The sequence below is a fragment of the Salvelinus fontinalis genome, chromosome 25 (assembly GCF_029448725.1).
Source record: "Salvelinus fontinalis isolate EN_2023a chromosome 25, ASM2944872v1, whole genome shotgun sequence".
Classification (NCBI taxonomy): Eukaryota; Metazoa; Chordata; class Actinopteri; order Salmoniformes; family Salmonidae; genus Salvelinus; species Salvelinus fontinalis.
The window spans coordinates 29,165,908-29,192,732 of NC_074689.1; the positions used below are offsets into that span (position 1 = coordinate 29,165,908).

Sequence of the window (26,825 nt, forward strand, 5' to 3'; positions counted from 1 at the left end):
TAATCTAAATAAATCCTCCTTATCTACTGAGAAAAATAAGAAAATACTAACTTGTCTTGTATATAGCATAGGCCTACATGTACATAGTAACAGAACACTGTATAATCCTTTCCCAGGCAAACACAGTTGAAGGATTTGCATACCCGCAGAACCTTCTTTGGTGCCGACAGCCTTTAATCCCACTGATCTGATAGGATTAACACGAGGACCATGCTGGCTCAGAAAGCCATGGCTTTGCCTTGGTGCCTTGGGCTTGCCTAAAAGTCAGGTCAGTGACTCAACGAGGGAAGCAGCCCATCTCAGGTGACCAGGTGATCTTCTCAAGACAAGAGCCGGTCAACTGACTAGCAGGTTATCGTTAGAGATGTAATGCTAAAAAGTTTTGCAGACATATTGACTGCACAAAGACAAGGCAATTTGTGCCCTATCCAATATGAAACCCATTATAGATTTCATTTCCATCTGCACTTCCATTCTGAAGCCAAATCTTCATCTGCACCAATGACCGTATTAGCTCGCTCCTGACTAATAATAAGAATAATTTGGTGGGTGCTTAATATTTTTCCTATTTCACACATGTACGTGTATGAATTAATACACATGCGTGAATTGGAAATACGTTTTTTAGCATATTCCAACTCCCGAGAGACGCTAGGAGAGTGGGGTCACAGCCAGGGTTTGCCATCATCAACGGCGACCCTTAAGTGCCGTGCTATAGGGCCTATCAGATTTGTCACCTTCTCGGTTCAGATATTTGAACTAACGACCTTTCGGTAAAATGGCCCAACGCTCTAACTTCTAAGCTACCTGCTGCCCGACTAGCTCACTAAAAATAAGATTTGGCAGATGCTCAGCAAGGAGGCCCGCACTCTCCAATACATGATGACACAAAATCAAATAAAGGCTTGAAATAGATCGTCATGATGCCATGGCATGGACCCCTCTCTCCACTCTGCTCAAAGACAGAGCAGAACTAGGAACAGCTACATTCAATCCAGAGGAGTCAGAGCTCAAATAGCTTGAGCCTGACCTCCTTCTGCTAACTGACAGTGGTGAAATGGGCCTCTTCAATAATTTACTTCAATTAAGCCAACCTCCCTCTCCTCACTTCTCCCCTTTTTAGCAACTTTAAGCAGTTTCTCCTCAAAGCTAATGGTGTTACAGTGGGCAGGCAGTACTTGACTGAACAGTTCACACACTGTTGCCGAAAGGGATAGGATGGGAGTGAAATGGAATAAGACTCCCAATTAGTTGGAATGTGTGGCTGGAGTAGCCACCCTTGTGGATGGAGGCTAATGCAGACAGCCTGACAAAGGGCCTGGGGAATTGGTTTCAAGTCAGCTAAATGCCCCATCTGTCCTACAGTGTATATTCTACCAGAGTCAGAAGCCCATAGACTGAGCACCAGTGTCCATCGTTGGAATAAACAGCAGCTACTGTACCCATCATCTAGAAAAGCACTTCACTTCCTGGATAGCAGAACAGTGTGGGCTAAGGAAAGAGCCAGAGAGGGGAAATGGTTGTCTACATGAACTACAGCGCTTGGGGTCAGGTTCCCAGGGTAAACAAATGACTCAGAAAATATTTTAAACGGCGAGGCTAAACCAGCGTCTCGCGCACGCCCCCCCCCAAAAGGGAAAGCCAGCCAGAGAGGGTTTGGCTTTTCATTTGTCTCCCCAGATAGTTAGCAACTTAGCTGTGGCCCCCATACCCCGCCACACGTCGGCCAGGCCCTGTCCCACAGCCATGCACTAAATCACTGGTGCTATTATTACCGCTAAGGAACACCTTTCAACAGGATTACAGGGATTCAGGACCCTGTCTTTCAAAGAGTATTCGTAAAAATCCAAATAACCTCACAGATCTTCATTTCCCATGCTTGTTCAGTGAACCATAAACAATTAATGAACAGGCACCTGTGGAACGGTTGTTAAGACCCTAACAGCTTACAGACGGTAGGTAATTCATGTCACAGTTCTGAAAACTTAGGAAACTAAAGAGTCCTTTCTACTGACTCTGAAAAACACGAAAAGAAAGATGCCCAGGGCAATTAATTGCAATGTCCGTACTGTGAGACGCTTAAGACCGCGCTACAGGGAGACAGGACAGACAGCTGATCGTCCTCGCAGTGGCAGACCACGTGTAAAAACACCTGCACAGGATCGGTACATCCGAACAGCACACCTGCGGGACAGGTACAGGATGGCAACAACAACTGCCCGAGTTACACCAGTGCTCAGACTGTCCGCAATAGCCTGAGAGAGGCTGGACTGAGGGCTCTTCAATGACGAGTCGCGGTTTTGTCTCACCAGGGGTGATGGTCGGATTCGCATTTATCGTCGAAGGAATGAGCGTTACATCGAGGCATGTACTCTGGAGCGGGATCGATTTGGAGGTGGAGGGTCCGTCATGGTCTGGGGCGGTGTGTCACAGCATCATCGGACTGAGCTTGTTGTCATTGCAGGCAATCTCAACGCTGTGCGTTACAGGGAAGACATCCTCCTCCCTCATGTGGTACCCTTCCTGCAGGCTCATCCTGACATGACCCTCCAGCGTGAAAATGCCACCAGCTATACTGCTCGTTCTGTGCGTGATTTCTGTTACTTTTGATTTTGCCCCCTCCCCCCCTTTGTTCAGGGACACATTATTCCATTTCTGTTAGTCACATGTCTGTGGAACTTGTTCAGTTTACATCTCAGTTGTTGAATCTTGTCATGTTCATCTAAATATTTACAAAATGTTAAGTTCGCTGAAAATAAACGCAGTTGACAGTGAGAGGACGTTTCTTTTTTTGCTGAGTTTATATCTGCTCAGCCCCGTGCTCTCCTGACCCCTTTTTGGATTTAAAATAAATAAATAAAATAAATTTACAAAAAAATCAGCCCAAGCCCATTGCTCAACATGCCTATATTTTAATACACCAAGCGTGATATTGACTAGTTAGTAGTTCACCACACTGTCCTCCATCTTGAATAAAAGGCTATTGAATAACTGTTCTTTTAAGAGAATGGTAGAATATTTATATTTAAAGAATGTTTAGGGTGTCTATATTTGCATCAATTAAAACATCTGTCACCTAATGATAAAGAATACAAGATGATTAGTCAATTAGATTCCCTTGTGAGGATGGGACCCAAATTCTCACCAGCAATCAGAGTCTATTCTAGAACCCCAACTAGATTTTCTGAAGTGTGGTACATTTTCCAAAACCCCTGACTAATAATATGATCTGGTGGGGTACACAGTGTCCTTTAATAGATTAAATAGACCACATTAAGTTCCAAGCAAAGCTACAGCGCCAAATGCAGAACAATGGCGTCACTGTGCGGAGGGCGAGCTGATATTGTGGCAGATCTCGATTAGTAACACTCAACACCAACGTTGACCGGCAGTCTGGGCTGCTGGACTAGCAGACGACGTGTCCTGTTCACTTTGTTAGATTTTTTCCCATTTCATTATAATTAGGCCCAATTTGGAAATGCACAGTGCAGTCAAGATAAGCAAAAATGTTTCAGAGAACTGATCCTCTTCAGTGTGCAGGTAGTGTAGGTCAACTCCTCAAACTGAAATACTGGAGGTATTGACTTGCAATTCCTAGGGGGGGGGGGGTTGTTGATGTCTGTAAATGACAAGAGACTAGACTGACACTTTAAACTGAAGGCTACAAAGTAATTGTACATTCTTGAATATTGGTATGTTTTCTGTTTTTGACAGACGGAGGACAAATTCCCTATGGGGAATCCAAATAGTCAAGGGATACAAACAGTTTAGTGCTCAAATAATCAACCATTTAATTGTATCTGGTAGAGCAGAGACAATAACTTGGCCCTAGGTCTGAAATGTTTTCCATGGACTAATCTTTCGTGCTGCGGGGGGGGGGGGGGGGGGGGGGGGGGGTGTAATGTACAATCGTTTGAATCCATTTGGAAAGACATACTGTACATCACATATCAGCAAAATACTGTAGAATTGATAGGCATATATGAACTCTCCTGACCAGTGGCGACCTGTCATTCAGGGCAGGTGGGTCAGAGCCCCAACTGTTTTGACCCCCACATTTTTAGCAAAAAATAAATACTAATAATTGTTTTGTTTTTTTTTGGGGGGGGGGGGGGGGGGGGGGGCTGTTTTGCATCAATGTGTCACATATCAGTTTGCAAACAATGTAACAAATATATATAATTCAGTTAATAAAGTTGCATACACACGGCCTCCTTTGTTGCTTCCTTGAGTAAAGCAGCTCCAAAATGCAGGCATTTTAGCCTAGCTCAGTGCCTACTGTAGTGGTGGGGGAGCCAGCAGAAAATAGGAGCATAGCGCCGTGATTGGCTCACTGTTCTGTCACTCATGGGGACACTACGTCATCGGCAAGTTTAAGTCCTTAGTAAGGGTAGACATCCCTTTGGGTCCTGCCATAGCGTTATATTACAAGTGCCCTTGCAAGAAGGCTCAAGGTCGTTAGCCACAGATACCGTCCTTTTAACGTCATTTTATAGGTACAGTAGCTTTGAATGGACTGTGTCAAAGTCTAAGCTAGCAGTCATCATGAATCAAGTCGACAAATCTACTGGAAAATCCTTTTTAATCCTTGTCATATGAAGATAAATTATTGATAAAACGTATCGGTGCTCATCAGCCATTGGACAAAGATTACACAAGTTGGAAATCGCAAATTCAACAATGAGTTGTTTGGAAGGAATCAGTGGCTAACTGCAAGCATTGCAAAGCAACCACTAACGTTAGCCTGCTATTCAATGAAGTTCTCTCGCTCTCGAGAATGCCAGACTTTGATGACAAAATGTGTCCACAAAAAAATATCTTGTATGCTGTTGCATAAATGTAATATGCAATATTACATGCAAGATATGTATACTGTAGCTAAGAAAGTAATACTAAGTATGTTGAGTAGTAAGCTGTTAGTAACCCATGTGCATCACCCTAATAATTGTCTATTTTCATCAACGCGGTATTGTAAACATCGTTCGTGGCCCGTGTGCTTGTTGGACAACTTTTTTGGTACAGCTTTGACAGCGCTACTGATAGTAATGGTGGCACTTGGCTTGCACATGCAAATGCAGCACACACACACAACCATTCCATAATAGAATTGTGCTATTTGACGTGTCAAATTAAAAGCTTATTTAACGCATTAAATTGTGTTATGACGTGTATCTTTGACACGCAAAGACCCAAACAGCGTTCAATGTGCCTCAGCCTAATAACTGTCTATTTTCACCTCTTAGATTTTGCCTACTACATGTGCACCACCCTATGTAGCCTATAACCTGTTTAGGAGAAATGTAACCATTGAATATTTTAAGAGCTTTCATTGCCTGTTTATATGCCTCCTTTATTTATCCCATGGTTCTGACTTGTACAAGGAGTACACTATAAGAATGGCCCGTGTTCTGAATTCTGTCGCTGTACATTTCAAAAGTGCCGAACAAATATTTTTTGACTACGTCTGTCGTCGCTCGCTCATTAATGTCTTAAATCGAAATTACGGATTGCCTCTTATCCGCTTGTCGTCCCCTTACGCCATAGTTTGTACATCTCAATTGTCAGTGGAATTCACATTTGTTTAAGCAAGTCAGCCATATCAGCTATGTTTTGAGGCTGAATTAACTGTTTCGCTGCCAGGCAAGGCTCTGCTGATAGCCAGGTGTAACAGTGGTAATGTGTTGGGACTGCTGTTGGGACAGCTTTGTGTAGGCCCTAACAGTTCGTGGGCACCGTTTGTCACCGTTATCATGCAAATAATGTATTGTTTAGTGTTGTGGCTTTACTGGCATGCATCCCACATGTTTTTGTTTGTTTGCCCCAATAAGATTTACATGCTAAAACCGCTACTGCTCCTGACACAGTCCCTCACAAATAGACACAGCTGTTCCAGACAAAACACATTACAGAATGTGAGAGTAACTGTCTGCCCAAGGTCACATGCCAACAAACTGACGCAAGCAGAAGTGTTGTTGACACACCTTGAAAAAAAAGATCTGCCTTCATTCTTCAGCGACTCTACAATCATGCAAGCTGATTAGAACCGGGCCTATTTCTGCTTGAGGCAGCAAGGATGTTAGGAAAGCATAATATGGAAGAGGCGGATATGGGTGATATGAACATACTCATGTGACACACACAGGGTGATGGTCTGTGCATCAGTTAGTTTGAGGCACCTGTTGGCTCGTAACACCTCATTCACTGCAGCTGTTATGGCCACCACAGTGATGAACCTTGACTTCGGGAAAAAAAACAAGACACCATTACTTTTGAGGGAAGTACTTTTGATATCATTGGAGTACCCTGAAAAAGCCATTCCCCAGAGGTTTTGCTGTGAGAACACAGCCGTGCTTTCTTTTCTTGCATTTCCAACCTTCAAAGCCTTGAAGGTCCAATGCAGCTGTTTTTCCCCCCTCAATATCAAATCATTTCTAGGCAACAATGAAGTACCTTATTGAAATAGACCAAAGCCTTTTAAAAAAATGAACAAGCAAGAATTTTGCTAGGACTGTCTAGGAGTGGTCTGAGTGCGGGATCTAAATTGGAGGAGCCTAACGGGAGGGATATGTAACCTGAAAACGAGCTGTTACTGGTCTATAAAGCCTAGTGATGTCACCAGGCAAAACAACTCCACCCATGCAAAACCTGCTGATTAGAAAGACCTCTGTAAATTGTATTTTCAACCAGCAACTATCAGGAAATAAGAGACACTGTTAGGAAATAAGACACTGGGTGCAGACACCTTCCTAATATTGAGTTGCACCTCCGGAAGCCACCTTCAAAACTGCAAAAAGGGTAACCAGGGTTATTAGTGCTCAAAAAGGACAGACAGGTTAGGAATGCCCAGTACGACATGATGAGAACTCATCTTGACTTTTAAATATACATACATTTAAATGACTGATGGCTTTTGCTCTTATCAGATATTGATTACATGAAAAAATCCAGAGGTGCTCCATTGGAATGTATTTGGTGTGTATGTATCATTATCACATAGACGTCATATCATGATGTGTAGGCTACAATAAAAACTATGAGCAGCTGGAAAGGCCGTAATCAGATTTATCAAATGTGGTGCATTCAATCCATGTTGTTAAAAACAGAGAGGGGAAGGCTACTTGTTGACATGGATCTATCAGTCAGAGCTGGAGGTTGTGATGCACTGTAAAAACTAAGGAGGCTTGCTGGCAGCAGGGCCAGATTACACCCGCGCTTCAGGACATAATTGATGCGCTTAGCCAGCGATGTACAGCATTAGGTCAGTTGATCTCATTTTTCTACCCCCTTCTCTCACAGTGATTGGACATAACCATCCACGAAATTCCCATTTCCATCAGTATAGCATGTGGTGGACCATCCGTGATGGTAGGCCATTGGGCCCTTTCCGTGTCTTTTGGTCCCCTCACAATCCAGGGCTGTTTTCAGGATGGTTGGAAAAATGAGGGATATAGTCGTTATTAAAATGATTCCGTGATACAGGCACTTCAGAGAATAGAGGACAACAGCCAGTGGTATATCGGGCTCAAATAAGGGAATGAGGCAAATCACTCACAATTAGTGGTCAACGGTGCAGATGAAAACACCCCCAGGAAATAGAGCTCCAAAATTTGTGTAAACACACAACTCATTTCTAACATATTAATGTCGGGGGAAAAATGTAAAACTGTAAACCCATATATTCAACCCCAGATGCTAGCCATGTTGCCATGACAAAATACAACTTTGTCAAAGAACAACAAAATGCATTAACATTTACCAGCCATGCATATTTGACAAAATGTGAGGAGACCTTGAAATCAGACCCACTAACACTGGCCATGGACACACTGACAGAGCTTATTTGATTGACAGAAGGATTATTCCAGATATGCAACATTCATGAGGCATGCATTTTGAAAGATGACCCTATTGTGTATGCATATGTATAGAATCATGAATTGTACTGACAAAATGTATGCATGCATGCGTCACTAAGTCGCATTGGATAAAAGGGCCTGCTAAATTGCATACATATACAGTGGGGAGAACAAGCATTTGATACACTGCCGATTTTGCAGGTTTTCCTACTTACAAAGCATGTAGAGGTCTGTCATTTTTATCATAGGTACACTTCAACTGTGAGAGACGGAATCTAAAACAAAAATCACATTGTATGATTTTTAAGTAATTAATTTGCATTTCATTTTAAGTATTTGATCACCTACCAACCAGTAAGAATTCCTGCTCTCACAGACCTGTTTGTTTTTCTTTAAGAAGCCCTCCTGTTCTCCACTCATTACCCGTATTAACTGCACCTGTTTGAACTCGTTACCTGTATAAAAGAAACCTGTCCACACACTCAATCAAACAGACTCCAACCTCTCCACAATGGCCAAGACCAGAGAGTTGTTTAAGGACATCAGGGATAAAATATGTAGACTACAGGACAATTGGCAAGCAGCTTGGTGAGAAGGCAACAACTGTTGGCGCAATTATTAGAAAATGGAAGAAGTTCAAGATGACGGTCAATCACCCTCAGTCTGGGGCTCCATGCAAGATCTCACCTCGTGGGGCATCAATGATTATGAGGAAGGTGAGGGATCAGCCCAGAACTACACGGCAGGACCTGGTCAAGGACCTGAAGAGAGCTGTGACCACAGTCTCAAAGAAAACCATTAGTAACACACTACGCCGTCATGGATTAAAATCCTGCAGCGCACGCAAGGTCCCCCTGCTCAAGCCAGCGCATGTCCAGGCCCGTCTGAAGTTTGCCAATGACCATCTGGATGATCCAGAGGAGGAATGGGAGAAGGTCATGTGGTCTGATGAGACAAAAATAGAGCTTTTTGGTCTAAACTCCACTCGCCGTGTTTGGAGGAAGAAGGGTGAGTACAACCCCAAGAACACCATCCCAACCGTGAAGCATGGAGGTGGAAACATCATTCTTTGGGGATGCTTTTCTGCAAAGTGGACAGGACAACTGCACCGTATTGAGGGGAGGATGGATGGGGCCATGTATTGCAAGATCTTGGCCAACAACCTCCTTCCCTCAGTAAGAGCATTGAAGATGGGTCGTGGCTGGGTCTTCCAGCATGACAACGACCCAAAACACACAGCCAGGGCAACTAAGGAGTGGCTCCGTAAGAAGCATCTCAAGGTCCCGGAGTGGCCTAGCCAGAACCCAATAGAAAATCTTTGGAGGGAGCTGAAAGTCCGTATTGCCCAGCGACAGCCCCGCTGCAGTGTGTGCAAACCTGGTAAAGAACTACAGGAAACGTATGAACTCTAATTGCAAACAAAGGTTTCTGTACCAAATATTAAGTTCTGCTTTCCTGATGTATCAAATACTTATGTCATGCAATAAAATGCTAATTAATTACTTAAAATCATACAATGTGATTTTCGGGATTTTTGTTTTAGATTCCGTCTCTCACAGTTGAAGTGTACCTATGATAAAAATGACAGACCTCTACATGCTTTGTAAGTAGGAAAACCTGCAAAATCGGCAGTGTATCAAATACTTGTTCTCCCCACTGTAAACACAAAAGTATGTGGACACCTGCTTGTCGAACATCTCATTCCAAAATCATGGGCATTAATATGGAGTTGGTCCCCCCTCTGCTGCTATAACAGCCTCCACTCTTCTGGGAAGGCTTTCCACTAGATGGTGGAACATTGCTGTGGGGACTTGCTTTCATTCAGCCACAAGAGCATTTGTGAGGTGGGGGCACAGATGTAGGGCGATTATGCCTGAATTGTAGTCAGCGTTCCCTTTCATGCCAAAGTTGTTCGATGGGGTTGAGGTCGGGGCTCTGTGCAGGCCTGTCATGTTTTTTTCCACAGCGATCTTGAAAAAGCATTTCTGTTTGGACCTCGACTTGTGCACGGGGGCATTGTCATGCTGAAATATTAAAGGGTCTTTCCCAAACTTGCTAGCACAAAATCTTCTAAAAATGTAATTCTATGCTGCAGCATGACTTCACTGAAACTAAGGGACCTAGCCCGAACCATGAAAAACAGCCACCAGACCATTATACCTCCTCCACCAAACTTTACAGTTGACACTACGCATTGGGGCATGTAGCGTTCTCTTCGCATCCGCCAAACCCAGATTCGTCCACCGGACTGCCAGATGGTGAAGCGTGATTCATCACTCCAGAGAACGCGATTCCACTGTTCCAGAGTCCAATGGCGGCCAGCTTTACGCCACTCCAGCCGACACTTGACGTAGCACATGCTGATCTTAGGCATGTGTGCGGCTGCTCTGCCATGGAAACCCAGTTCATGAAGCTCACAGCAAACAGTTATTGTGCTGAAGTTGCTTCCAGAGGCAGTTTGGAACTCAGTAGTGATTTTTTTATTATAATATATATATATATATATATATATTTTTTTTTAAAGCTTGTGTGGCCTACCACTTCGCGGCTGAGCCGTTGTTGCTCCTAGATGTTTCCACTTCACAATAACAGCAATTACAGTTGACCGGGGAAGCTCTAGCAGTTTAAGGGTTTTTCTTTATTTTTCTACATTGTAGAATAATAGTTAATACATCAAAACTATGAAATAACACATATGGAATCATGTAGTAACCAAAGAAATGATAAACAATTCAAAATCTACTTTACATTTCAGATTCTTCAAAGTAGCCACCATTGGCCTTGATCACAGCTTTGCACACTTTTGGCACTCTCAACCAGCTTCACCTGGAATGCTTTTCCAACAGTCTTGAAGGAGTTCCCAGATATGCTGAGCACTTGTTGGCTGCTTTTCCTTCCTAAACCACCTCAAAATGGGTTGAGGTCAGGTGATTGTGGAGGCCAGGTCATCTGATACAGCACTCCATCATTCTCCTCCTCGTACAATAGCCCTTACACAGCCTGGAGGTGTGTTTTGGGCCATTGTCCTGTTGAAAAACAAACGATAGTGGGACTAAGCGCAAACCAGATAGGATGGCATATCGCTGCAGAATGCTATAGTAGCCATGCTGATTAAGTGTGCCTCGAATTCTAAATAAATCACAGTGTCACCAGCAAAGCACCCCCACAACACCACACCTCCTCCATGCTTCACGGTGGGAACCACACATGCGGAGATCATGTCTCACAAAGACACAGCGGTTGGAACCAAAAATCACAAATTTGGAATCAGACCAAAAGGACAGATTTCCACCGGTCTAATGTCCATTGCCCGTGTTTCTTGGCCTAAGCAAGTCTTCTTGTTGGTGGCCTTTAGTAGTGGTTTCTTTGCAGCAATTCAACCAGAAAGGCCTGGTTCACACAGTCTCCTCTGAACAGTTGATGTTGGTCTATAACGTGAACTCTGAAGCATTTATTTGGACTCTAATGAATTTATCCTCTGCACCAGAGGCAACTCTGGGTCTTCTTTTGACAGTCCTCCCGAGAGCCAGTTTCCTCATAGCGCTTGATGGTTTCTGGGACTGAAAGTTTCTTCAAGTGCAAAGTCCTTGAAATGTTCAGTATTGACTGACCTTCATGTCTTAAAGTAACAGGCTGTCATTTCTCTTTGCTTATTTGAGCTGTTCTTGCTATAATATGGACTTGGTATTTTACCAAATAGGGCCATGTTCTGTATACACCCTTACCTTGTAACAACACAACTGATAAATGCATTAAGAAATTCCAAATTCTTTTAACAAGGCCCACCTGTTAATTGAAATGCATTCCAGGTGAGTACCTCATTTAGCTGGTAGAAAGAATGCCAATGTGCCAGTGTGCAAAGCTGTCAAGGCAAAGGGTGGCTATTTGAAGAATCTGAAATATATTTTGATTTGTCTAACACTTTTGTTACTAAATTCCATATGTGTTATTTCATAGTTGATGTGTTCACTATTATTCCACAACATAGAAAATAGTAAAAATAATGAAAAACCCTTGAAGGAGTAGGCATGTACAAATTTGACTGGTACTGTACATAAACATACAGTAGCCCATTTATTAGGTACACCATCCCATTCACAAAAATGGCTTGCTATATAAAGCAGGCAGACATGAATCAAGTTACTGTTGGATTGAACGTTAGGATGGGCAAAACAAGTGACCTAATCAACTTCGAGCATGGTATCATCGTCAGTGCCAGGTGCGCCGGTTCCAGTATCTCAGAAACGGTCGGCCTCCTGGGCTTTTCACGAGCGCAAGCATCCAGGGTTTACAGAGACTGGTGCAACAAACAAAAATAAACATCCAGTCAGCTGCAGTCCTGTAGGCGAAAACAGCTTTTTGATGAGAGAGGTCAAAGGAGAATAGCAAGAATGATGCAAGCTAACAGGCGGGCCACAGACAAATAACAGCATTTCGGAATGCACAACTTGATGGTCCTTGTCACGGATGGGCTATTGCAGCAGACGACCACACCAGGTTACACTCCTATTAACTAAAAACAAGAAGCTGCTGCTCAAGTGGGCAGGTGAATACCAACACTGGACAATTGAGGGGGAAAAAATTACCTGGTCTGACAAATCCTGGATCCTGTTGCATTATTCTGATGTCAGAGTCAGGAATTGGCATAAGCATCTCAAGTCAATGGCCCCATCCTGTCTGGTGTCAACTGTGTAATGGTGTGGGGAATGTTTTCCTGGCACACGTTAGGTTCCTTGATACTAACTAAGCGACATTTGAATGCCACAGCATATATGAACATAGAATCCATGCCCCAAAGAATTCAAGCTGTTCTGAAGGCAAAGAAGGGACTGGCCAGGGTACTAGATGTGTGTACCTAATAAACTGTCCACTGAGTGAGTAAATTGTCCTCTTGAAATTGTGGACCAACCGTCATAATTTTGTACGATTTGATGGTATTGATGATTTGTTTGTAAAATGTTCAGCACCAATGTGGAACTCGGTTCTCGTCAGGCCAATAAAACCCAGCACTGGGACTGACTTAAAACTGATAAGGGTATGAGTAAAACAAAGATGGCCTTGGACCAGTGGTGAGTGGCCTATATACCTTGAAAACCTAGAAGCGTAGTGATAGGTGAAACTACTCATAATGGTGTGATCCCCAGCTAGGGAGATTGTTGAAACATCCCCAGGTCTATACAATGTGGGATTGTGAGAGATGGAGTGCTGCAATGTCTTATTCTGATTTGAAGTGGAGAAGACTGCAATCAGTATGATGTCATCACACTGACAGGACTTAATGCAGTGCTGATGCTGTTTGATAGAACTTGTCAAGTGTTAAGCTCCTGGTTTACTATGGTGCCATCACATGGAGCCCTGGACTCAACTAGGGAAACCCCCTACTGCCCAAATTAATAGGAAGATTTCCAGAGGCTCTCTGGCATCTCGGTTGTCAAAATAGCATTGGATGTTGCTAGAGCGCAAATAACAAAGCCCTGCGAAGTTTGCAATGCAGACCTGTACAACACATCTCTCAACACCGAGGTGGAATCTGGTATTTATGAAGCATGAGGAGGACCCGTCTGGTCCAGACGTCATCATGTGTGTGAATTCATGGTATTGTGCAGCACTCTATGCAAAACAATGGTTTGAGACCAAGTGAATTGATGACGTAGATAATAATTTTATTGTACAGTGGGCTAAATAATGTGGATGCTTGGTCAAGTAGCATGTCACGTCAAAATAGGTGGTGTTCTAAGTGTACTTGCTATTCCTGAGGACCCCGATGTAAACATGTACCCTGGTGTGATATTGCAAATACAGAACAGGAATCCATATCATCAGTGTTTACAAGAGCTGTTAACGCAGTCATTTCCCACTGAGGGGCAGATAATGTTTACCCCACTCGCTGGGTTGAGAGGGGGGCCAGGGGGCAACTGCATAGACTACGGATGTGTGGCTCTTTATTCTAATATGCGGCGTTTCATTTACGCCTCATGGACGAATAACTTTAACATTAAATAGGGTTATTTTCCTAATGCGACAGCCTATGTTACAATGCCCGTAAGAGAAGCAAAACTGAGGAGATTTAAGACAAATATAAGTGTCAAAACATTCCGCACATACCTCAGCTTTTTAGATTTATTTTCTCTCTTGTTGAGCACTCCAGGAACGCAGTTTGTGAGTTCGGTCCAATCCGCATGTAACCCGCAACTCCAGCCAGTGGAGAACCTCGAAAACAGCCAGGTCTCCTTTCTGTTGGGACGGTAGCATGTACACTTTTTCTGCCCTGGTCTGCAATCACACGGGACTTCTAGTCTAACATTTTGCACCAGATGCCTGCCAAAAGTGGTTCCGCCAGTTTTCTGTATGTGAAGAAACACGATCACATCTTCACCCTTGATCTCGAAATCAACGGTGCGTTCCAAGTCCCTGACAGGGAAGTAGTACTTTTTCACATAATGGGGATCCGGAGTGGGGAAAATATCCATGTTGTCCTCGGCGAGGTACCCCTGCGGAGACCCGAAGTTCATCACCCCAGGAGCCACGTACTGATATAGAATCAGCATGAAGAAGACGGATCCGACGACGATCAACAAAAATTTGCTGGTCCTCTCAACCATGTTCCCTCCAGTGCCGTTCATTTGTTACCATCTCCCAGATAACCGAAATGGGGGTACTTGGTACCTGAGCGTTACGCTTTTCGTTTGTCCCTCCATAGACAGTGGGTTTGAGCTCGTCAGAGGACCGCGAAGCAATGAGAGGTCGGGCATGGATACATTGTATCGCTCCTGCTTTCACCTTGCGAAACTCAATCCGAGTTGGCAAAAATCCAAAACTGCAGATTACAATCGACGTTGAACCCTACACCAATAGTCACAGCACACTCGGCTCGCATTTAACAAAGTAAGCAGCATTCGAAGTGTCTTCCCTCTCTGCACCGTGTTTCTGTTACTCTTGGACCAGCATGCACAGCGACACCCACTTCTCAACACACATTTGCACATATTCACGTAGGCTACATTTAACACACACGCGAGAAAATAAAAGATACGGATAGGCCTACACATTTAGTTATTGGTTTGGATTACAACGCCCACAGTGGAATTATTTGTCTACAAAACATTTATGACATGAACAATTCTGAGATGAATTAACAACATATTTCAGGCCATATGGTATCTACAATGTGTTTTATAATGCGAGACTCATTTTTCCCAAGGATACAATCAAAATATGTGAATATAATTGGAAAAACAAGCATTTGTAGGTCTAATATCAGTGAAACAACTTATAGTGAAAAATAGCAGTGGTGAAAAGTACTCAAGTAAAAATACTTTATAGTACTATTTACAGTAAGTCGTTTTGGGGGGTATCTGTACTTTACTTTACTATTTACATTTGTGACAACTTTTACTTTAACTTCACTACATTCCTAAAGAAAATAATGTACTGTACTTTTTACTCCATATGATTTATTTGACACCCAAAAGTACCTGTTACATGTTGAATGCTTAGCAGGATAGAAACATTTTCAAATTCACGCACTTTTATCAAGAGAACATCCCTGGTCATCTCTACTGCCTCTGATCTGGCAAACTCACTAAACACAAATGCTTCATTTATAAATAATATCTGAGTGTTGGAGAGTGCCCCTGGCTATCCATAAATAAAATAAAAACAAGAAAATTGTGCCGTCTAGTTTGCTTAGCATAAGGATTTTTTTAAATTATTTATACTTTTACTTTTCATACTTAAGTATATTTTAGCAAATACATGTTCTTTTGATACATAAGTATATTCAAAACCAAATACTTTTAGACTTTTACTCAATTAGTAAATTACTGGGTACCTTTCATTTTTACTTAAGTCATTTTCTATTAAGGTATCTTTACTTTTGGAAGCAAGTATGATAATTTGGTACTTTTTTCACCACTGGAAAATATTTAGTGGGGGCATTTATGGCCACATTTCATGGCTTTGTATGAATGGATATATCTTGTATACTTTTATCCCCAAAATTGCCCCTTCAGTTTCAACAGGCATGGCGCCTCTGGTGGAAAAGTTTTAACAATGTCTAATTCTTACTACAATGCAGTCATTTCCCCCTGAAATTATAGTATCACACATAATCAAATGTCATGTTAGCAATAATCAAAATATTTTTTATATAATGACTTCAGATAATCAATGAACCAAAATGAGAATAATGATTATCATTACAGTAGGAGCATGTAAACCAGAAGATCAAACTTTGGAAATGTCTGGTATGTAAGACTGTGTTTACAAAGGCAGACCAATTCTGATCGTCTTTTCACTAATTGGTATTTCTGCCAATCACATCAGATCTTTTCACATCAGATCTTTTTCAGAGCTGATCTGATTGGTCAAAAGACCAATGATTGGAAAAAAGATCAGAATTGGGCTGCCTGTCTAAAAGCAGCCAAGGTGTTTTACTTAGGCTTTGTTTACACATTCGGCCCAATTCTTCACTAATTGCATCTTTTGACCAATCAGATCAGCTCTTTTGCCAATAATTGGGAAAAAGAACAGAATTAGGTTGCCTGTGTAAACACAGCCTTAGTAGGGGGCAACTGCTTTTACCTCAAAGACATTTAAAACAGCATATTGCTCACACAATATTATACATAGCCCTGGCCGTCAGAATGATGCAGTCCTTATGAAACAAGAATGTAACACATCTATACATAGTGTGTAGATTGTCCAGAATAGGCCTATAGTATTCGTACGTATTATATATAATTCAAATACATATTATTGATGTGATATGGATGACATTTGTTCTAGAGGTGAAAGCCTGGTTGAGGCTACATTTGTTCAAATGTAGGTACTCTAGTTATGATTATGGTATGGGTATGTAGCCTATAGAAAAGTTAATGGTCATACGTACATCCTTAAAAAGGTAGGTGCTGGGCTAATAAAGAATACCAGTAAAGAACAGGAAGGCCCCCACACTGTTTACTCTTGCTCCCAAATACACCACTTTATTGTCAACGTTTCGATCCGAACCGGATCTTTGTCAGTTAAAAAACGGGAATGTAGCCTATCATAGAAAATAAATATCTAAACTTTTGTCCCAGATATATGGAATAATGATACCCGTTACCTTACCCAGCTGGTTTGTGTGTAAACTACTAGAAATGGCTATGCATCAGACACTTAATCAAACCATGATCCTTTTCTTCTATGTAGGCAGTTTTTGTTTTACCATATGCTAAACGCAGGCCTTTCTGCAGACCATGAACCATAGAAACGGCTGGTGGCAGACCGTGTGTAGCATGATCACATCAGTGCCATGGCAATATGCAACACACTCATCTATCAGGGAAATCAGCTGAAATCTACAACATAATCTCTGTGATTGAGTGCTGCTGCTCCATTAGGAACATGCACTATCTCTTCTGTACCGGCGCTGTAAGAGTACTTGTGTGTAGGCATCGATTCATGCTTTCACCCCATTTGTTTAACTGTCACCAGTGGGAAGCTTGACCCTGATCCCTTTTAAACACACACAGTGATGGTTATTTGGCGGCTTGAAACGCACTAAGAGGTGGCATTATAGCTCTTCTCATGTTGAAGAATGCAAATAAATGATGTTTATACAATGATGCCTTCATATGTCGTGCCTGAACCCAGCGCCTATTTGTTCCCAGAACGGCGGCCCACACATTCACACTTATCATTTATTATCAGATTGTGTTTCGCCGCATGTGTAATTGAACTATGCAAATCTATTGGTGAATATCTGGATTGCATTACGTGTAAGAGGAAGCCATGTACCTCACTGTGCTGAAGTATTACAACTCTTCCAGAGCCATACATGCATATGTATTTGAACTCCTGACTTTTATGCAAATGTGATATCTTACAATTCTTTGGTGCAGGGAGAGCCTCAAGTACAGTTTTTTATCATTTTGTGTGTTAGTAGTTGAATGTCACAGGTCAATATCAAACCTCATTTGCCCTGATCTCTGACTTCTCAGATAATTTGGGTACTTTTCTTACAATCTATGGCTGCTTAAGTGATCATATTAATAATAGCCTGCCGAAAATGAATTGTTCACCTCAAGTAGCCTATTGGGAAAGTGGCATTGCACTGTATCCATGGATACATGTAAGAATACACATGAAATAGACCATATTCAAGGAGAATTAACAAATAGAATGAACAAATACCAACCTGACTCATGAAAAAATACCATCATTAAAATATTAAAGTTATGTGACGAGAGCAGATTCATACAGGTTCATATCTTCCAAGAGGAGTTATATCGATTTTGAACACTACATGAGGTTTTATAATCTGGAGAAAGGAAATAGCTGTTAATTGAAAGACCAGGCCCAGTGTGAAACTGGCCTGACTAATATCCTGGGATCACGTCCCTATCTCCAATGTGCAAATTGAATTTCCTGACTGCTGGGAAACTTTTCTTTTTAGACTGTGATATTTAAAGTTTCCTTAAAGGGCAAGCGTAGGAGTAGACTAGCGTAAGAGTGAGAATTGGAGTTGATGATCATTGATTATCATTGATTAGTAGCCTAATGCCTGGCATGTGTCTATAAATTCCTGTGTGTTTAGATTTAGATGGTGGTTGCTTACAGATAATACACATTTTATATAGCTCATGTTGCCTCTGTCTAGTCTTAACTTTCATTATATTCCCCAAACCCTCCAAACAGCAAACTACACTATAGTATTCATTAGAACGGAATCAATTTAAAACAGTTTTTCATTATTTACCCAGTAGCATATAAACCTGTGTCTGTGTTGGTCTGTGAGGTAGGCTGTCACAGTGAGTGTAGCAGTGAGGAGGTAGACAAGAATAGTATGTTTTTTCTGCCCAAGGTGAGAGGGCTTTAATTTTTAAAGGGAGAATAAACTGTCGCCAAAAATTAATAAACAAGTCAGAGCACTCACCTAACCCAGGCCTCAGTAATGCCTGATAGCAATTAGCACGAGCAGCATGATAGAGACACAGGTTGACTCCCCCCTCATAGTCAGGTAGATCCTTCAGTTTTTAGGGCAAAGTAGGCTTACTTCTGGAAACAGACATTTTACTTGTTTGGCTTAGTTGAATCTCTATCAAACACAGCTAGCCATGGATTTTTTTTTTTTAAACAAACATGTTTATTTTACTCAGTAAATGTATAGAAATAAAAGCCAAGATTTGACTACTAAACACATCCTTCACTGATAATGAGTAGGTCAGTCAGTTGAAATACTGCATACAAACAGGAGCTTATTGCTAATGAATGACCATTGGTGCAAATGACCTTGTCGCACAGAACTGTCCTCAGTTAGTGCATTGGTGGACTGTTTTGACAATAACCTTAGCTATTTGCCTGTAGGGATTGAAGGCAGTGGAGCATGTTAGCTAGTGGCTTAAGTTCCTATAATGTGCAAGGACAAAGCACTCAGCCTAGTCTTCTCCAACCCCTCTGTAATTGCATTTAATTAGTTCTCTTGTTGACCAAAGGTCTATAGTCAGCTTCCTCGAGGGAGAGGAGACGTACAATAAATCAAGGAAAGGGGTATAAAAAAGGCTCCCAAACTGCACTGGAAGGGCATGGAGCAATACCTCATAATATGTGGTGTCCAGTTGTTTTGGAATGATTTAAGGTACCACTGTTGCAGAAGTAGCTGTGCTTTTTGCTCTCACACATAGCCCAGGTTCTAGAGCCTCACATGCACATAGCCCAGGTTTTAGAACCTCACATGCACATAGCCCAGGTTCTAGAGCCTCACATGCACATAGCCCAGGTTCTAGAACCTGACACACATTCACACAAACACACACATAGCCCAGGTTCCAGAACATCATATGCACATAGCCTAAGTTCTATAACCTCACATGCACATGTCCCAGGTTCTAGAACCGCACAGGCACATGGGCCAAGTTCTATGACCTCACATGCACATAGCCCAGGTTCTAGGACCTCACATGCACATAGCCCAGGTTCTAGAACCTCACATGCACATATCCCAGGTTCTAAAACCTCACTTGCACATAGCCCAGGTTCTAGAACCTCACTTGCACATAGCTCAGGTTCTAGAACCTGGGCTATGTGGTTGTGTGTCTGAATGTGTGTGTGTGTGTGTGTGTGTGTGTGTGTGTGTGTGTGTGTGTGTGTGTGTGTGTGTGTGTGTGTGTGTGTGTGTGTGTGTGTGTGTGTGTGTGTGTGTGTGTGTGTGTGTGTTTGTGTGTGCATGGCTACCTCTGAAACATACAGTATAACACCTACCCACCATGTGACTTAATTCCCGACCTGTGACTGTGCCTGCATGGCGACCCTTTTCCACTTAGGAAGGAATATCCATAATCGATAGACCATTCTGATTGGGAATGAGTTGTCTGCACCTCCGAACTGTATACTTACTGTTATTAACTGTATACATGACCGCAAGCTCTGTAGGGCTAACACACACGTAGAAACCAGAGGAGGCTGGTGGGAGGGGCTATAGGAGGATGGCTTCACTGTAATGGCTGGAATGGAAAAGATGGAACGGTATATAACACACCATACATTTGGAAACCACGTTTGACTCAGTTCCATGTATTCCATTCCAGCCATAACAATGAGCCTGTCCTCCTATAGCTCCTCACACCAGCCTTTTTGCATTTTGGGGCAACTAGTACACAGCTCACACAAAATGGAACATTTTATAAAAGCCAACTAGCTATGTGTAACAGGGTCAATGTTTCCTAATTAGAATAATTACGGTAGTCATGTGAAGTCTGTATGCTTTCCTATTGGTAGGTTTTTTAATTAATCTATTGTATGCTCTGATTGGTAGCAGGAGTAACCTGCTGGAGAGGGAAAGATACAGACAGAGATGCTGCTGTCTTCAAGAACGAAATCTGCTTTTCCTGTTTGAACCAAACTTCAGCTACAGTTGACAATCTTCTGGATTGGTAAGAGCAAATACTTCATTGTGTTACACACGCCTGATTCATGAACAGTCACCTAATAGGGAATAGTTAGCATTTTTGTAATCCATATCCATTCCTGCAATATTCAGAAGGGTTGAAGCCACATCACACAGCTAGGTGAGAAATGCCTCATTGGAGTTTGGCAGCATTGAAGCGTGATTGACAAGGGAGTGCTGATCGGCATTTTAATCAGTATGTTAAGCCACTCAGTGAAGGTCTTATTTCAACATACTTCCATCCATTTCCACTGTCGCAGACCGGTATAGCCCCAAGGCTATCCTATTAATAGGACCTGAAGAACTGAGTTGTGTCTGAACAAGTACATGGATAATATACAGTTGAAGTCGTAAGTTTACATACACCTTAGCCAAATACATTTAAACTCAGTTTTTCACAATTCCTGACATTTAATCCGAGTAAAAATTCCCTGTCTTAGGTCAGTTGGGATCACAACTTTATTTTAAGAATGTGAAATGTCAGAATAATAGAAGAGAGAATGATTTATTTCAGCTTTATTTCTTTCATCACATTCCCAGTGGGTCAGTTTAAATACACTCAATTAGTATTTGGTAGCATTGCCTTTAAATTGTTTAACTTGTTTAAAATGTTTTGGGTAGCCTTCCACAAGCTTCCCAATATAAGTTGGGTGAATTTTGGCCCATTCTTCCTGACAGAGCTGGTGTAACTGAATCAGGTTTGTAGGCTTCCTTGCTCGCACACGCTTTTTCAGTTCTGCCCACACATTTTCTATAGGATTGAGGTCAGGGCTTTGTGATGGCCACTCCAATAGCTTGACTTTGTTGTCCTTAAGCCATTTTGCCACAACTTTGGAAGTTTGCTTGGGGTCATTGTCCATTTGGAAGACCCATTTGCAACCAAGCTTTAACTTCCTGACTGATGTCTTGAGATGTTGCTTCAATATATCCACATAATTTTCCTCTCTCAAGATGCCATCTATTTTGTGAAGTGCACCAGTTCCTCCTGCAGCAAAGCACCCCCATAACATGATGCTGCCACCCCCGTGCTTCATGGTTGGAATGGTGTTCTTCGGCTTGCAAGCCTCCCCCTTTGTCCTCCAAACATGTCAACGGTCATTATGGACAAACAGTTCTATTTTTGTTTCATCAGACCAGAGAATGTACGATCTTTGTCCCCATGTTGTAACGGTGCTCTAGCTCTTCCTCCTCCTCGGACGAGGAGAGGAGAGAGGGATCGGAAGACCAATGTGCAGCGAGGTATGATGACATAATGAATTTATTTAAGTGTAGACGAAAAACACGAACTTCACTTGAATACTTACAAAATAACAAAACGAATGTAGACAAACCTGAACATACGAACTTACATAAACACGAAGAACGCACAACAGGAAAAATGACTACATAAAACGATGAACGAACGAAACAGTCCCATATGGTGCAACAAACACTGACACAGGAAACAACCACCCACAACAAACAGTGTGAAAACACCTACCTTAATATGACTCTCAATCAGAGGAAATGAAAACCACCTGCCTCTAATTGAGAGCCATATTAGGTCACCCTTAAACAAACATAGAAACAGAAAACATAGACTGCCCACCCAAACTCACATCCTGACCAACTAACACATACAAAAACTAACAGAAACAGGTCAGGAACGTGACATAACCCCCCCCCCCCTTAAGGTGCGAACTCTGGGCGCACCAGCACAAAGTTTAGGGGAGGGTCTGGGTGGGCATCTGACCACAGTGGTGACTCAGGCTCTGGACAAGGTCCCCACCCCACCATAGTCAATCCCAGCTTACTTCTCCCCCTCAGAATGACCACCCTCCTATTCCACCCACCTAATATAAGAGGCAACACAAAAATAAGGGACAGCTCCGGGACAAGGTAGCTCAGGACAGAGAGGTAGGTCAGAATAGAGAGGTAGCTCAAGATAGAGAGGTAGCTCAGGATAGAGAGGTAGCTCAGGATAGAGAGGCAACTCCGGACTGAAGGGCAGCTCCGGACAGAGAGACAGCTCTGGACTGAGGGGCAGTTCTGGATACATGGCAGCTCTGGACGCTCATGACTAGCTGACGGGTCTGGACGCTCATGGCTGGCTGACGGATCTGGACGCTCATGGCTGGCTGACGGCTCTGGACGCTCATGGCTGGCTGACGGCTCTGGACGCTCATGGCTCGCTGGCGGCTCTGGCAGATTCTGTCTGGTTGGCGGCTCTGGCAGATCCTGTCTGGTTGGCGGCTCTGGCAGATCCTGTCTGGTTGGCGGCTCTGGCAGATCCTGTCTGGTTGGCGGCTCTGGCAGATCCTGTCTGGTTGGCGGCTCTGGCAGATCCTGACTGACGAATGGCTCTAGCGGCTCCTGACTGACTAACGGCTCTGACGGCTCGGGACAGACGGGCGGCTCTAATGGCTCGGGACAGACGGATGGCTCAGACGGCACTGGGCAGACGGATGGCTCAGACGGCACTGGGCAGACGGATGGCTCAGACGGCACTGGGCAGACGGATGGCTCAGACGGCACTGGGGAGATGGATGGCTCAGATGACGCTGGGGAGACGGATGGCTCTGGCCGGATGAGACGCACTGAAGACCTGGTGCGTGGTGCCGGAACTGGAGGCACCGGGCTAAGGACACGCACCTTCATGCTAGTGCGGGGAGCAGGGACAGGGCACACTGGACTCTCAAAGCGTACTATTTGCCTGGTGCGTGGTACCGGCACTGGTGGTACCGGGCTAAGGGCACGCACCTCAGGGCGAGTGCGGGGAGAAGAAACAGTGCGTACAGGGCTCTGGAGACGCACAGGTGGCTTAGTGCGTGGTGTCGGAACTGGAGGCACTGTGCTGGAGACACTCACCATAGGAAGAGTGCGTGGAGGAGGAACAGGGCTCTGGAAACCCACTGGAAGCCTGGTGCGTGGTGTAGGCACTGGTGGTACTGGGCTGGGGCGGGGAGGTTGCGCCCGAAATACCGGACCTTGTAGGCGTACTGGCTCCCTTGAGCATTGAGCCTGCCCAACCTTACCTGGTTGAATGCTCCCCGTTGCCCGACCAGTGCGGGGAGGTGGAATAACCCGCACCGGGCTATGTAGGCGAACCGGGGACACCATGCGTAAGGCTGGTGCCATGTAAGCCGGCCCGAGGAGACGTACGGGTGGCCAGATATGTAAGGCCGGCTTCATGACATCCGGCTCAATACTTAATCTAGCCCTGCCAGTGCGGGGAGGTGGAATAACCCGCACCGGGCTATGCACACGTACAGGAGACACCATGCGCTCTACTGCGTAACACGGTGTCTGCCTGTACTCTCGCTCTCCACGGTAAGTACAGGGAGTGGGCGCAGGTCTCCTACCTGACTTCGCCACTCTCCCTTCTAGCACCCCCCTCCCCCCAAGACATTTTTGGGGTTTACTCACAGGCTTCCTACCGCGTCGTCGTGCTGCCTCCATACGCCGGTATCCCTCCTCGCACTGCGCCAGAGAATCCCAGGCGGGCTCTGGCACTCGCCCTGGGTTGATCGCCCACCTGTCGATCTCCTCCCACGTAGTGTAGCCCAGATCCTTTTCCTGCTTCCGAGCTAGCTCCTCATATCGCCGCCTCTCTGCTTTCGCTGCCTCCAGCTCAGCTTTGGGGCGGCGATATTCTCCTGGTTGAGCCCAGGGTCCCTTTCCGTCCAATATTTCCTCCCATGTCCACGAGTCCTTGTTATTTTGTTGCGCTCTCCCACGCAGCTTGGTCGTATTATGGTGGGTGGTTCTGTAACGGAACCACCCATCTTCATCCGAAGAGGAGGAGCAGGGATTCGACCAAAACGCAGCGTTGTGAAATGACATGATTTATTTAAACAAGACGAAAAAAACAAACTACACTTGAATAATTAACAAAACAAATAAACGATGTAGACAGACCTGGACACGAACTTACATATAACGTGAAGAAGGCATAAACAGGAAACAGACTACATACAAAACGAACGAACAAACAAAACCGAAAACAGTCCCGTGTGGCGTAACATACACTGACACAGACACAGGAGACAACCACCCACAAACAAACAGTGTGAAAACACCTACCTTAATATGGCTCTCAATCAGAGGAAATGAAAACCACCTGCCTCTAATTGAGAGCCATATCAGGTCACCCTTAACAAACATAGAAACACACAACATAGACTGCCCACCCAAACTCACGCCCTGACCGTCAAACATACAAAATAACAGAAAACCGGTCAGGAACGTAACACTAACTCTTTTGATTTAGAACATAGGCTGCTGCTACTGTTTATCATCTATTATCTTGCCTAGTCACTTTATCCCTACCTATATGTACATATCTACCTCAATTACCTCGTACCCCTGCACATCAACTTGGTACTGGTTCCCCGTGTATATAGTGAAGTTATTGTTACTCATTGTGTATTCCTTGTGTAATGATATACACTGCTCAAAAAAATAAAGGGAACACTTAAACAACACAATGTAACTCCAAGTCAATCACACTTCTGTGAAATCAAACTGTCCACTTAGGAAGCAACACTGATTGACAATAAATTTCACATGCTGTTGTGCAAATGGAATAGACAAAAGGTGGAAATTATAGGCAATTAGCAAGACACCCCCCAAAACAGGAGTGATTCTGCAGGTGGTGACCACAGACCACTTCTCAGTTCCTATGCTTCCTGGCCGATGTTTTGGTCACTTTTGAATGCTGGCGGTGCTCTCACTCTAGTGGTAGCATGAGACGGAGTCTACAACCCACACAAGTGGCTCAGGTAGTGCAGTTCATCCAGGATGGCACATCAATGCGAACTGTGGTAAAAAGGTTTGCTGTGTCTGTCAGCGTAGTGTCCAGAGCATGCAGGCGCTACCAGGAGACAGGCCAGTACATCAGGAGACGTGGAGGAGGCCGTAGGAGGGCAACAACCCAGCAGCAGGACCGGTACCTCCGCCTTAGTGCAAGGAGGTGCACTGCCAGAGCCCTGCAAAATGACCTCCAGCAGGCCACAAATGTGCATGTGTCAGCATATGGTCTCACAAGGGGTCTGAGGATCTCATCTCGGTACCTAATGGCAGTCAGGCTACCTCTGGCGAGCACATGGAGGGCTGTGCGGCCCCACAAAGAAATGCCACCCCACACCATGACTGACCCATCGCCAAACCGGTCATGCTGGAGGATGTTGCAGGCAGCAGAACGTTCTCCACGGCGTCTCCAGACTTTGTCACGTCTGTCACATGTGCTCATGTGCTCAGTGTGAACCTGCTTTCATCTGTGAAGAGCACAGGGCGCCAGTGGGGAATTTGCCAATCTTGGTGTTCTCTGGCAAATGCCAAACGTCCTGCACGGTGTTGGGCTGTAAGCACAACCCCCACCTGTGGACGTCGGGCCCTCATACCACCCTCATGGAGTCTGTTTCTGACCGTTTGAGCAGACACATGCACATTTGTGGCCTGCTGGAGGTCATTTTGCAGGGCGCTGGCAGTGCACCTCCTTGCACAAAGGCGGAGGTAGCGGTCCTGCTGCTGGGTTGTTGCCCTCCTACGGCCTCCTCCACATCTCCTGATGTACTGGCCTGTCTCCTGGTAGCGCCTGCATGCTCTGGACACTACGCTGACAGACACAGCAAACCTTTTTGCCACAGTTCGCATTGATGTGCCATCCTGGATGAACTGCACTACCTGAGCCACTTGTGTGGGTTGTAGACTCCGTCTCATGCTACCACTAGAGTGAGAGCACCGCCAGCATTCAAAAGTGACCAAAACATCAGCCAGGAAGCATAGGAACTGAGAAGTGGTCTGTGGTCACCACCTGCAGAATCACTCCTGTTTTGGGGGGTGTCTTGCTAATTGCCTATAATTTCCACCTTTTGTCTATTCCATTTGCACAACATCATGTGAAATTTATTGTCAATCAGTGTTGCTTCCTAAGTGGACAGTTTGATTTCACAGAAGTGTGATTGACTTGGAGTTACATTGTGTTGTTTAAGTGTTCCCTTTATTCTTTTGAGCAGTGTATTTCGTTTTTCTCTCTGCAGAGAGGAATGTAAGAAACTCTC

General features: G+C 44.0%; 1 protein-coding gene across 1 annotated transcript in view; it reads right to left on the bottom strand.

Annotated features, from left to right (window-relative positions):
• The window catches only part of hs6st1b (heparan sulfate 6-O-sulfotransferase 1b), a 118,691-nt gene extending 103,845 nt beyond the window's left edge, over nucleotides 1-14,846 (bottom strand). Inside the window, exon 1 of the mRNA XM_055881811.1 lies at nucleotides 13,962-14,846. Coding sequence (XP_055737786.1) covers nucleotides 13,962-14,479 — 518 coding nt within the window. The 5' untranslated portion in view covers nucleotides 14,480-14,846. The remainder of the gene's footprint in view (nucleotides 1-13,961) is intronic.
• Between the last annotated feature and the right edge of the window lie 11,979 nt (nucleotides 14,847-26,825).